Source organism: Diabrotica virgifera, chromosome 8 (genome assembly GCF_917563875.1).
Source record: "Diabrotica virgifera virgifera chromosome 8, PGI_DIABVI_V3a".
In the NCBI taxonomy this organism is placed as follows: domain Eukaryota; kingdom Metazoa; phylum Arthropoda; class Insecta; order Coleoptera; family Chrysomelidae; genus Diabrotica; species Diabrotica virgifera.
In genome coordinates, this window is record NC_065450.1 from 218,152,579 (window position 1) to 218,166,962 (window position 14,384).

General features: G+C 31.0%; 1 protein-coding gene across 2 annotated transcripts in view; it reads right to left on the reverse strand.

Moving 5' to 3' along the window:
* The window catches only part of LOC114336492 (juvenile hormone esterase-like), a 60,444-nt gene that overhangs the window by 25,870 nt on the left and 20,190 nt on the right, over positions 1 to 14,384 (reverse strand). The window contains exons 4-6 of one of the 2 annotated variants that reach the window (XM_028286876.2): positions 11,126 to 11,279; positions 6,344 to 6,487; positions 2,738 to 2,928 (exon numbers count right to left, since the gene is read on the reverse strand). In XM_028286876.2, coding sequence (XP_028142677.2) covers positions 2,738 to 2,928; positions 6,344 to 6,487; positions 11,126 to 11,279 — 489 coding nt within the window. Of the gene's footprint in view, positions 1 to 2,737; positions 2,929 to 6,301; positions 6,488 to 11,125; positions 11,280 to 14,384 lie in introns of both variants that reach the window. The other variant, XM_028286870.2, reaches the window with a different exon arrangement.

Sequence of the window (14,384 nt, forward strand, 5' to 3'; positions counted from 1 at the left end):
GTAACAATTTAAATCAATGTTCCCCCACTGTTAGCAATACCATGTCTGGATCCAATTCTTCCAGTAATCTTACTAGTTCATATTATGCAACTGCTACTATGACTAAACAACGTCCGAAGTATCCCAAGAACACCGAAGCAATTTTATAATTAGTTGTACGTCTCTATAGTATCCAATGATTGTATATCCAATTTTTTTTTTCATAATTTTTACCTAATGGTATTTAAGATTTATAAATTAACTGTTATAATATTTAGTTTTAAGTCCTTATTGTAATTAATTATTGTATAACCAATATTGTTTGTGTCAATGGTCATTGCTGCCGAGACACATAAATTTAAATAAATAAAAAAAATAATTATTTACTACATTGCAACGACCCATTTATTAATCACAAGAAAAATTCAGGTATGAAATAACAAAAAAAAAAATTAAAATAATTGTGACCTTGAAACAACACACTGTAATGTATATTCAAATTTTCAAAATTCGTCTGCACATTTGAAAAGAGCACAAAAACTAGGATTAATTGCTCGCTTAAATTTTTTGCGCAGACAATTTAATGACACTAATTTTGAAAAGATATCGAAATTTTTTCAAGTGTGCAAACGGGTTTTGAAAATTTCAATATACAGGATGTTGTTTCAAGGTCACAATGGATTTATAATTTTGTTTAATCCGGATCTGGATTTTTCTTGTGATTGGTAGTTGGGTGGTTTGGGTTCTAGATGTGAAATATCCGTCTTATTTACCTCTATTCACCATTCAAGTATTTTCGTTTCCCAATGAAACACCCTGTATACTACTTCATCTTGATTGCGGCCCGCAAGCTGTTGTAATAGCTACTATGTGGCCCAGGAAAGAAAAAGGTTGAGTATCGCTGGTCTAGACGGTTTTAATTATAATTCTGTACCGTTGGCGTAAACAGTCGTAACTCCAATTTTTGCCGAAATGGAGTTATTACCACGCTCTTGTGAGATTTTCATAGCATGTGGTGGAAAAAAATCGTACATCCTGCATTACTAGTTGCCTAGATAAGGCGTTTAGGAACAATAGCAACTCGATTAGTCAGTTGAGGCAAATACTATTGACTGTAATACATCCAACTCCCACAGAAATCTGGAAGCACGTTGCCACTAGCGCCACTGTCGGCTTGAGTTGAACTACGTTTTGACAACGTAAAATTTGACGTAAACATTCAAATTTAATTTTATAAATTTTTGAATAACGAGCTTATTTTGCTAAATTAAATTAAAGTAAAACTAGTTCAAACACTTACACAAAAACAATAATAAAGCAATTTTATAAATGTAAGGTTAGATTGCTATTATGGTTATCCTACTCATACCGCTAGATGACGCTATTTTTTTGCTTCCTCAAAATTAATGGGAAATGTCAAGAGTTGTATGTACTTATCACAGTCTATAATATTTGGTTGAGGGTGGTTGAGGTAAACAGTAGTAGGTATATCCATAGCAACTCCAAAGATACGTGCATACACGATAGTACTTATGCTTTGCTATGCGGTAGTGGTAAACAATCGTAGCTCCATTTTTACATTCAAATAAAGGTATCACCTTTATTAAGATTAAGATATTTAGGTTTTATATATGTAGAATTGTAAATATTTTACCTTAATTTTTAAGACTCCTGTATATAATTTTTCTTAATTATTATTACGAAAACGAAATAAGAGTCTCACGCATAAGAACACATGTGCGGATTAGCTTCGGGATCGGGAATCGGAGTTAGCTGAGACGCAAGATAAACATAAGTAGCCGCCTTGACTAATTTTATTGGTTTTCGTTTATTGAAAAAAGTCGGTACATACTTTGATCCAATTTTAATAGGTTAAAACGGAAAAGGGAGACGAAGTTTAGGACGTACTTATATATTGACAAGCCGGTCATATATTAAGTAGATAAACGCGATTATTTCAAAGACAGTTTCTTTTCTGAGAACTCGTAAAATTTTAGTCGCAATTACACAAACACTTTTACATTTCGTCAATTTAATAGTATCTATAATTTAGTCATCTATTTTATTAATTAAAACTGTTAAACATCACACGAACTTTTATTACGATTGTCTTTAACGAATCCTACATATATTTTTATTTCTTTTTTTTAACGAGTTTTTTTTGTTCCAAACATTGTGATTTGGATTTTGGGTTTTTAAATACGGAATATAATATTTTTGTAATCACTTACGATTTTTATTTTGGATATTACCTGTTTAAAGGCATAGAGGTAAAAAGTCATAACTCCCAATATCATACACCAGGTAAATAATTTCTTAACAATACTAATATCCAGTAAAAGATTTTCATGTACGTATTATAATATACGAATAATGTTGAATTCAACGTAATGGAATTAAAAAAAAATTATAGTTTATTGACTAGTCTGTATGTTTTGCGCTTTCTTGCATTATGGATATACGACTGTTTACCTCAACGGTACAAAATTTAATGAAATATAGTTCGTCCGCTATAAGTTTTCCCATGCGTCCAGATTCATTTTCAAACAAATTAAGTCAAAACATAAAAAGAAACATACGCCGATGTGTGTAGTATATAGTATACAATATATAAAATGTATATACACATCGACGTTCGTTTCACTTTATGTTTTGACTTAATTTGTTTGAAAATGAATCGTGACGCATGGGAAAAGTTATAGCGGACGAACAATAGATGTGATAGTGATAGCAATGGTGAATAAAAATGGATATCTACCTTATTATTGAGAGCCAATAGATCTGAATAAGATGCTTGTTGCAACAGTTCTAACAAATCTCTTGAGTCGGTTGATGTAAATGAACTATTTAAGGCTTTACCAAATTCAAATGCCAGTTCTGTATTGTTTGTTGGATAAAAGACACTGGATATTGATGAGCCACTTCCTTGAATAATGCCCCTAAATAAGCCTAAAAATAAAAAAAAACAATATATTTATCAATTATTTATTTATAAAAAGGAAATTATGAAGATGAAAGAAAGAGAGATGGAAAAGATAGAGAGAAAGTATGAACAAAGATGGAGATGGAGATAGAGATGGGGTGAATACATAAGAGAATTGTTTGAGGACAACAAAAATGACATTGTTCAGGGAAATAGTGAAACGGGATCTGAAATCCTAAAATGTGAAGTAGAAATGGCACTTAGAAATTCCAAAACTGGAAAGGCAAATGAGCCTGATGAATGAATAGGTATAATATTGCACTTATTTAGCATAATATACATTACTGGTATTATACCTCAAGAGTGGCTGTTGTCTACATTCGTTATACTGCCAAAGAAATCCAATGCAAAAGAATGTACAGAACATCGAACAATATCTTTAACAAGCCATCTACTAAAGATCTTTCTAAAAATCATCCACAACCGAGTTTATCAAAAGTTGGAGTCAGATATTAGTAATACACAGATGGGGTTCAGAAAAGGACTAGGTACTCGAGAAGCTCTCTTCGGTTTGAATGGTCTCACACAAAGATGCCTAGACGTTAATCAAGAAGCACATGCATCTTTTATCGATTTTGAAAAAGCGTTTGACAGAGTACGCCACGATAAGCTAAGAGACATTTTTGAAAAAAAAAAGGACGTAGATAATAAAGATCTGCGAATAATTCTCAATCTATATTTTAATCAGAAAGCTAATATAAAAATAGAAAATGAGACATCATACGCAACAGAAATACGTAGAGGAGTACGACAGGGATGAATTTTGTCACCACTTCTATGCCAGGAAGCCCTTTTGCAAGCAAATTAAGGAATCGTAATCGAGAGGTTGTAAATAATATTCGATACGCGGACGACACTGTACTAATTGCAAGAACAGTAGAAGAACTACAACGATTACTTACAAACATAAATACTGCTTGCAACAATTATGGAATAAACATAAAATATCAAAAAAACCAAGTATATATGGTCTTCAGTAAAAACATGACACAACCAGCACATATTAGTATAAACGACATTCAAATTGAAAGAGTACAGTGGCGGCGCCTGGTGTAAAATATTGGGGGTGCACACATAATGTTAACATATAAAAACACCTTGAGACCCTATTTCCGTAGGTAAAGGTTTTTGAGTGTCTTCAAATTGTAAAAATCAAAGGACCTTATTAAAAATTACAATAAATAATGTATTTTATTGACTTAAAATTATAATTTAGTGTTTAAATGTTACAAGCAAGTTTTGTAACGAAAGTCAGTCGCCTGTTATTTTTTAGATAAATTATTCACAAACAAATTCAGTAAAATTTGGAATTTCTTGAATCATTTTTTTTATTGAAAACATTGTGAGTGCAGTTAATCGATCCTGGCCCATAGCTATTCTAAGGAAAGTTTTGATACGTTTCAATGCAGAGAGACATCGTTCTGTTTCTGCAGTTGTCACTGGCATCGTAACAAGTACATAATTGGAGAATTCCAATCTGGAATTCCAACTGGATAGTTAAAATCGTATCTTCTATTTTATTCATTATGCTTCCTCTTCTCCAAATATGTGCTTCACACCTACACAATTTGTAAGTTTTTACACAAATTTCCTTTTAAATAATCATTTATAATCCCGACGTTAGCACTTTGGTACATTCTTAATTAACAAATTTGGTTTCGGCATTTTTAATTTTTCTTCTAAATATAATGAAGAAAATTTAATTGATTTTAAATATTCCACGCTAACATTTACGTCCACAAATCCTTCCATTCTTAATATAGTTCCGAAATTCGAACTTCATGAAAGCAAAATTTAAACATACGTGTGCCGTGCACATTGAAAACACCAAAGATCATGCCATAAGATCACGATCACATCCTACTTGTGATCCTGTGGCCATCTAAACTTGTGGGCTAGAGCGGGTAGCGGGGTGGGTGATGAGTTGTATTTTGTAGTATGAAAAGTCATTGGTATAGGAACCACTGTGAGAGCGGTGAACGCGAGGTTCTGTCTAAGGCCTCGCAGCCGTGAAATTTCTCCTTTGAAATAGAATAAAAATAATTAAATGTTACCTATTAGATACTTATAAACTCCTTGGATCTGTTATTTCGAATTTCAATTACTGTATAGTTAGATTAAAATGTTATTTATAGAATGATAAATATTACATATATGAATGTTAGTGTGAAAATAATTTTGGGGGTTCACGTGCACATGTGCACTTATGGAGAAACCGCCACTGAAAGAGTATCAAATTACAAATACTTCGGAACTTTAATAAACAAAACTGGAGACCAAAATAATGAAATAAAAAGACGTATCGAAATTGCCAGAGCCTCTTTCATAAAGATGAGAAAATTCTTCTGCAACAGAGATATGAGCATCCCTCTACGAATAAGAATGCTAAGAGGCTACAGAGGCTGTAGTACGTATTTTACACGCTATTATACTATGTAGAGGCCTGGCTTATCAAACAGAACAACACAAAAAATATTGAAAGTTTCGAGATGTGGTGCTACCGTCGAATGTTGAAGATAAGTTGGGTTGAAAGAGTCACAAACCTTGAAGTATTACGAAGGATAGGAAAATACCCAGAAATTTTGTCAACGATAAAACGAAGAAAACTCGAATATTTGGGTAACCTGATGAAAGGACATAAATACACATTACTTGAAAATATAATGCAAGGAAAAATAGAAGGAAAACGGAATCCAGGCCGTAGAAGAATGTCACGGTTGCGGAATTTTAGAGAGTGGTTTGGCTGCACCACTAACGAAGTCTTTAGGTATAGATAGATAGATATCTTTATTTCAAAATAGGTAACCTAATATACAAATTTAACTTAAATACATTTTTTTACATATAAAACGAATTAAAATACAATACAATGATTCACAATAAAAAAATTCAATAAAAAAAATAATAAATGTAATAATAAATTAAAAAATAATAACAAATTATAATCAAAATTAATAACGAATTATAATCAAATTAACAAGTTCCCCAACCAATAAAAGTCAATAAAAATAAACAAAAATATTGTGCACGTTTACCGCCAATTCAAATACATACTACTTTAAATTTTTAAGGAAAACCTTTAATTTATCTTTAAAACTTTTAACTGTCCTACAGTCTTTTACAGTCAGAAGTCAGTCTTTACAGTCAGAAGTAAACAAGGTCAGGATAGCCTTGATGATTTCCAATCTTTGATAGGAGTAGCACAAGAAGAAGGAGAATGAACAAGGAGAAGAAAATGAAAACCTTGTGATGATTATTATAATTATCATTTTAATATATATTTTTAAATAATTTTCGTAGAGCAATGAGCCTTCTAATTTTTGTATTTCCATAACATACCTTTACTTGCTCTACTTAGCAAATGAAATCCAGCAGACATACCTCCAGCACTTTGTCCACCTACTGTTAATTTGTTAGCATCTCCTCCAAATTGATGGATATGATCATGTGTCCATTTGAGGGCCAGAAGTTGATCCTTTAGTCCTAAATTACCGGGGATATTTTCATCAAGTGTTGTTAAAAATCCTAGAAGTTAACAAAGAATGAGAATGGTTCCACACTATAAAAAAAATAGAAAAAGATGCTGAAGAATGTTCACTCTTCTAAGTTCATTTCTACCTGATAGCCCAGTCGGGATAGCATTTGACCTTGCATTAGGAGCTGCCCCAAATTTTATTTTTCTAATCTTTAGGGAGGGTCAATATTAGTATAAATTTAAAATCTCGACTGAATTCCACCGTTGCGTTAGCCGCCATCTTGATTTTAAACGAGACCTGTTTTTGCTCAATATCTCCGCCATTTTCAATATTTTGACAAAAAATGTAGAAACTGAAATTGTTGAAAATGCGATTTTCTATAATTTAATTTATTATAATTTTTTTGGTGCGGTCGATATTTTCCGAGTTATAAGGGGAAAATAGTGACAGTTGTAGCATAATTATTGAATTATTGAATTATCTCGTTTATTATTAGTTTTACAACAAATATTTACCTATACAAAAATGAAGAGAATTAAATTTTGTACAATTTGGATGCCGTTTATTTTTTTGATAAAATCAATATTTAAGGTAGTACGTATGTGGTAAGGGTGCGAGCGTAAGACCTGATTGATTTTGTAGCAATTGTTTTTGTTCAATATCGCCGCCATTTTCAACTTCTCGACAAAAAGTGTAAGAACTGAAATTGTTGCAATTACGATTTACTACAATTTTTCGAGAGAACCAGTGGCGGGTCTACAAGGGGGGGAAATGGGAAAATTCCCCCCAACAGGGTCCAAAATTAAAAACAAAATTGTTGGAACATCACGATATATTAGCTGACATAAAACTTAAAATATCGACAGACAAATTCAACCAATAAAACCCGCTAGTTAATAAAATTAAGTGAACTTAATGTATACAGGGTGAGGCAAATAAAGGGCCTATTAGAAATATCTCGAGAACTAAAGACAACAGAATCATGAAAATTTGAATTAAGGGGTGTTGAAGGATGATCTATTAAATGAAAATATTTTCATCTCTTTGCAATTTCCGGTTATACCGGAAGTTGCTTATAACTTCGTTTTTTTAAATGGGATACCCTGTATATTTTTTCATTTTTGGATTTTCTTCGATGTCTTCTTTCTTAAAATATGAGGTTTTGTAATATTATACAGGGTATTTTAAAAGATAATTACGTTTTTTTATTAATTTCGTAGCAAAATGAACACCCTGTAGAATTGTAGTAGTTTGACATCTAAAACTCTACTTACGTTCAAATGATTTTTAATATAGTCTGCTATTGTTAAGAATCATTAGTATAGCTAAATTTTTAATTTTAGTATACAGGGTTGGTCGAAACTCGGAATGAGTATTTTCTGAGTTTTCTTAAATGGAACACCCTGTATTTTAGTATTGTAATGAAATGATATTTTATGGTACTTTTTTATTTCTTAAGCAGTCCCTATACCTAACTGCTTTAATTTGTGCTTAATTGTTAATCGCACCAACAATCTTAACTACGTAGGTATTTCGATAGCTAAACCATTATTGGTAATTTTAAGGACCAGTCTGGATTAATATGTATTTATTTCTGAAAAATTATTTGGGATTGAGTATTTTCACGGCCAACCTAATAAAATTTTACGTATTTTTTGTTGCAATTAATGTTTAGCTTGAATCACCAATAACTCACAAATTAAAGCAGTTAGGTATAGGGAATGCTTAAGAAATAAAAAAGTACTATAAAATATCATTTCACTACAATACAAAAATATAGGGTGTTCCATTTAAGAAAACTCATAAAATACTCATTCCGAGTTTCGACCAACCCTGTATACTAAAATTAAAAATTTAGCTACACTAATGATTAATAACAATAGTAGAGTATATTAAAAATCATTAGAACGTAAGTAGAGTTTTAGATGTCAAAGTAGTACAATTCTACAGGGTGTGAATATTGCTACGAAATTAATAAAAAAACGTAATTATCTTTTAAAACACCCTGTATAATATTTCAAAACCTTACATTTTAAGAAAGAAGACATCGAACAGAATCCAAAAATGTAAAAATATACAGGGTGTCCCATTTAAAAAAACGAAGTTATAAGCAACTTCCGGTATAACCGGAAGTTGCAAAGAGATGAAAATACTTTCATTTAATAAATCATCCTTCAAAACCCCTTTATTTCAATTTTCATGATTGTGTTGCCTTTAGTTCTCGAGATATTTCTAATAGGCCCTTTATCTGCCTCACCCTATATAATGTTGTTTTATGTCTTTTATATACTTAGTTTGGTTGATGTTTCATTGGTAGTTTCAAAAATTGTATAAAATATAATTCTCTTTATTTTTGTTTATGTACAATTATGTCGTAAAGTTAATAATAAATGAGACAATTCAATAATAATGCTTCCCCTCCGCTTCCATTATTTTCCCCCTTAACTCGGAGGATATTGATCATATAAAAAAAATTTGCCAAAGAAATTGTAGGAAATTGCATTTCCAACAATTTTCTTTCCTACCACTTATGTCGAAAAGTTGTTGAGATGTAACTCGGAAAATATCAACCGCATGAAAAAAATTGTTAAAAAGAAATTGTAGGAAATTATATTTTGAACAATTTTAGTTGAAAATGGCGTATATATTGAACAAAAACAATTGCTATAAAATCAATCCGGTCTTACGCTCGCGCCATTACCGCATAGGTACTACCTTAAATATTAATTTTAGCAAAAAAATGAAAGAGATCAAAATTGTGTATAATTTAATTCTCTTTATTTTTGTACGGGTACATATTTGTTGTAAAACTAATAATAAACGAGATAATTTAATAATTCAATAATTATGCTCCAACTGTCACTATTTTCCCCTCATAACTCGGAAAATTTCGACCGCACGAAAAAAATTATAATTAATGAAATTATAGAAAATCATATTTTCAACAATTTCAGTTTGTACACTTTTTGTCAAAAAATTGAAAATGGCGGAGATATTGAGCAATAACGGTTCTCGTTTAAAATCAAGATGGCGGCTAACGCAACGGTGGAATTCAGTCGAGGTTTTAAATTTATACTAATATTGACCCTCCCTAAAGATTAGAAAAATAAAATTTGGGGCAGCTCCTAATGCAAGGTTAGGCCTGTTATTCGTCTAACCCGACTGCACTATAACTATTTTAACATGATCTGTCTCTACACCAAGTATTTACCCAAACAATGTATCAAATCTTCCCTTTCCCTCTCGTTACACATTGAGCAAAACCTTCTTTCATCATTTCTGCTAGGTTGATCATTCAAATATAGACTATATAGAACTCCACATCTTAATTTGAACAGCCATCGAATGTCTCGAAAAGTTTTTATTTCCATTAGACAATGTATGTTTACTCATTCTTCCTGCAGCTCTTTGTACCATGTCTTTGTCCACAAAAATTTGATTCGAACATCCTATTCTCAGATTGACAATATATCTCTTTCTTCTTTTTATCAATCATACTCTTAATCTATACACACCTAACATCAATACCAAATTTTCTCCCATGCTCATCCAAACTTTTCACCAGCCACAGCTTGTTAGGACAACACCTTGGGTAGTCATTCAAAATATAACAACAAAATGGATTCCGAAAAAAATTAAATATAAAGAATAAAATAAAAATTCCATTTTTATTCAGTTGCAATGCGAAGGCAAAGCAATCTTATTTTTCACTTAGAATACGGAGCGCAGTCCAGTCCCTTGAATCGACGATTTTCGACTCTTGTTGGAGTCTCATCGGAGAGAACGTAGGCCTGCTACTCCATACTCTAAACTCAAGTGACCAACACCGAGAGTTTATCCCCACACCGCAACTGACGTGAATGGACTAGGTGACTAGCGTCATCTGGCAATTGAAAGATGAAATAGTTTTCAATCCTAATAGCAATATTAATAATATTTAAAAATATTAAAATATTACTAAAAGAGTAGTAATATTTTAGTAATATTTTAATATTTTAATATTAAAATATTACTAAAAGAGAGTAAAAGAGAATATTACTACTCTTTTAGTAATATTAAAATATTAAAATATTACTAAAATATTACTACTCTTTTAGTAATATTTTAATATTTTTAAATATTATTAATATTGCTATTAGGATTGAAAACTATTTCATCTTTCAATTGCCAGATGACGCTAGTCACCTAGTCCATTCACGTCAGTTGCGGTGTGGGGATAAACTCTCGGTGTTGGTCACTTGAGTTTAGAGTATGGAGTAGCAGGCCTACGTTCTCTCCGATGAGACTCCAACAAGAGTCGAAAATCGTCGATTCAAGGGACTGGACTGCGCTCCGTATTCTAAGTGAAAAATAAGATTGTTTTGCCTTCGCATTGCAACTGAATAAAAATGGAATTTTTATTTTATTTTTATATTGGTCGTTACTTCTTTGAGTAGCTAGGTCCATTTTCTGTTAGAATTTACCAGCTGAACAGACGGGGTCGTGAATTGTAAGTTGTTGAATTCCCTCTTGTCTTCTTCGCTTCAGCATCCATCTGGCTTGCAAATTTTAGAAGCCATGGAGGTGTTACCAAGGAAATGGACCAGTTTTCAATTTAAAAATCTTTTAGTAATATTTTAATATTTTTAAATATTATTAATATTGCTATTAGGATTAAAAACTATTTCATCTAAATATAAAGACTTACCAAATGATCCCAGTCGATAGTTGATTGTTACGATTACTATATCATAATCAACCAAATACTTTGGGTCCACATATGATATTTTTCCACTCAAACTGACGAATGCTCCGCCAGGAATAAAAAAGTATACTGGTAATGATGCGTCAGAACTGGGTTTCTAAAAAACAAATATTTAATTAAAAGATGCTTATAAGAAAATAGTATTAGGGGAGTGCATATAGATTTTCACTTCGGAAAAAATCAAACAAGCTAGAACTTTTTGTAATTTCATTAAGAAATGTTTAATAAACAACATATCAAAAAGTTCTACTCGAGAAGTGGGTGCTTCATTTTTTATTAAACAAATGAATTACGAAATTAGATGTTTTTTTAAATAACTCCGAAAATATAAATTTTCGAAAAAACTTACTTGACCATTGAAAAATTCAAAAAATTTTACAAAAAAAACCTTATATAAAGAATTTTCTAAAATTAAATCTGTATCTTCTATAATTTTTTATTTATAACGCTAAAGTCACCCTACTCACAAACATTGGCGCACTGTAAACTAAGGTACGGCGAAGTGCACGGTTGAGTTATTTTCATGCAATTCTTTAACTAATAGATCAAATGAAATTTTACAAATTGAACATGAAAGAAGAATAATTAAGCTATCTTATGGTTATAATGAAAAGAAATAAAATGTATGTGTATAAGTACGGTTTGGGCGGAAAGTGAGCCTTACATGAATTTTGTTTAAAAATGATTTAAAAATGTGTAACTATTACAATTTTTCTTATAAAACTCTCAATTTTTCACAACTTACCTTTCAAGCCTTTTACTAAATGATGTTTCATTCAATAAAATCTCAAAAATTTAATTCAAATGATATGACGTCTCAAATGTAATTTTTGAAATCTTCGTAGTTTTGTAGAAATACCACCACTTTAAGACGGTATTACTCAAGTTTGAACATATCTATTACAGTTTTATAAGTGCTTTTTTAAAGCTTAGGATATAATCTTTAAAATGCACTTAATTATTTTACTTTAGAAATAAAATACACTATATCTTTTTGAGAAAATTAAGAAAGATAACAAAAATGTAATACAAAAACCGAAAATTACCAGCTAAAAAAATGTTTATACAAAATGATCAAAACTTTTTTCCTGTAAAACTTACCTAAAATAAATTTAATAATAAGCTTCAACAATAATAAATGTTCAGCAAAAAAAATTTTTTTAGCTCATACAGTATGACTGCGTAACTTGGAACCTATTGATAACTCTTTTATTATCAGTTTTACGAAAAAAAGTTATTCTTTATAAAATACTCTGCATCATATATAATCTAAGATGCAATCATCAAATATCAAATTTAGTTAATTTTATACGAGATATGTCAAAAAATATGAATTTCACTAAAGAGTAAAGTACCTTTACATTTCACAATATCGAAAATTGTTATTAAGAAAAGTTGTTTGGAATTAAAAAATTTTTTTAAGTGTTCAATTACATTCTTGTAATTAAAATATTGTGAATAATAAAGGCACTTAACTCTTAAGAAAAATTCATATTTTTACATATCTCGTATAAAACTAAAAAAATTTTGATATCTGATGGTTGTATCTTAGATTAAAGACCAGGGAGGGCATTTTATAAAGAATAGCTTTTTTTCTTAAAATTGATAATAAAATAGTTCTCATAATTGTAATAAAATAATGATGAGTATCCGTAATTTGAGAAACAATTGAAAACTTTTTTTTCTATTAGAATGATGTAATTGTATATTTAAACATAATTTTTAATTTCAAACAACTTTTCATAATATCATTTTTTGATATTCTGGAATATAAAGGTACTTTACTTTTTAACGAAATTCATCTTTTTGACATAACTCGTATAAAATTGATAATATTTGATATCTGATGCTTGAGTTCTAGATTTTTGACTATCCAGAGCATTTTATGGAGAATAACTTTTTTTCGTAAAATTGATAATAAAAAGTTTTCCATGTGGTTTCTAGCTACGCAGACATACTATATAAGAGCTTCTGTATAAGAATTTTCAAATTGCAATGCCATAATATTTGGATTCAGCTTAATCAAAAACAAAATAGAAACATATTTGATCAAAGTTAAATGATGAATTTAACGATATTTTTAAAATTATTTATACAAAACAATTGTTATTGTTTAAACAATTAATAAACAATTAGCGGCCAAATCTGCGATTAGAACTTTTTACTTTAACAAGTAGATAAACTAACAAAAAAGTTTCAGAAAAATATAAGCTTGTTTGAATTTTTCCGAAACAATGCACGTTTTGGTTCTAATTGTACTTCCCTATATCAAACTTATTAAATGAGAGATGTTAACTATATTATGTAACCAGATCTTTTTTCTCAGCTAGTTGTCTCAAGTAGAATGTGTTATCTATGCAGGATCTTCCAGATCTAAAAGCATTTTGGTCTTCTACTTACTGGATTTTTTGGATTCTTCTTCTCAAGGTGCCGTCTTCTTTCTAAGGTTGGCTATCATCATTAGTATTTAAACTCTGTTCACTGCTGCTCTAAAATCTGGTTAGAAGAACAATCAAACCACTATCTGAGATTGCGGAGCCATGGCAGTCGTCTCTTTTCAACGCTACGCTTTCCTAAAAATCTTTCCCTACATGATATTCTGCAGGAGCTGATATTTTGTTCCTCTGACCGCGTGGCCAAGATATTGCAGTTTTCATATTTTTTTCATTGTTCAGTTCAGTCGGAGAGTTATCCACCCTCAATATCTCTTTAGCATTGGTTCTCACTTCGTCTATTCACCTCTTCCTTGGTCTTACTACTGGAAGACGTCCCATCATCGTTCCACTAAGCGTTCTACTAGATGTTCTGTCATTATCCATTCTTTTAAGGTGACCTATCCAGCGCAAAATGGTTCTTTGTAATATAGACCGATCCGGAACGTCTTCTTCGTCTTATCCTTCTATTGTCCACGTTTGGATATAGGCCTCTCTCAACTCCTTCCATCGGTCTCTATCCAGAGCAACATATTTCCAATATGTTCCGGCTACTCTTTTAATATCATCAACCCACCTCATCTGTGGTCTTCCTCTCGTTAAGGTCTCCAATGTTGTACTGTTGCATACCAACGTTAGTCTTTTTGTCTAGCAGTGTGACCAGTGACGGTTTAAGGCATCATGGGGCCCTAGGCGGCCATAAGAAGTAGGCCCCCTTATATCGACCATTTACTTAAAACAAATTTACAGATATTTATGTCGTTTTGGGA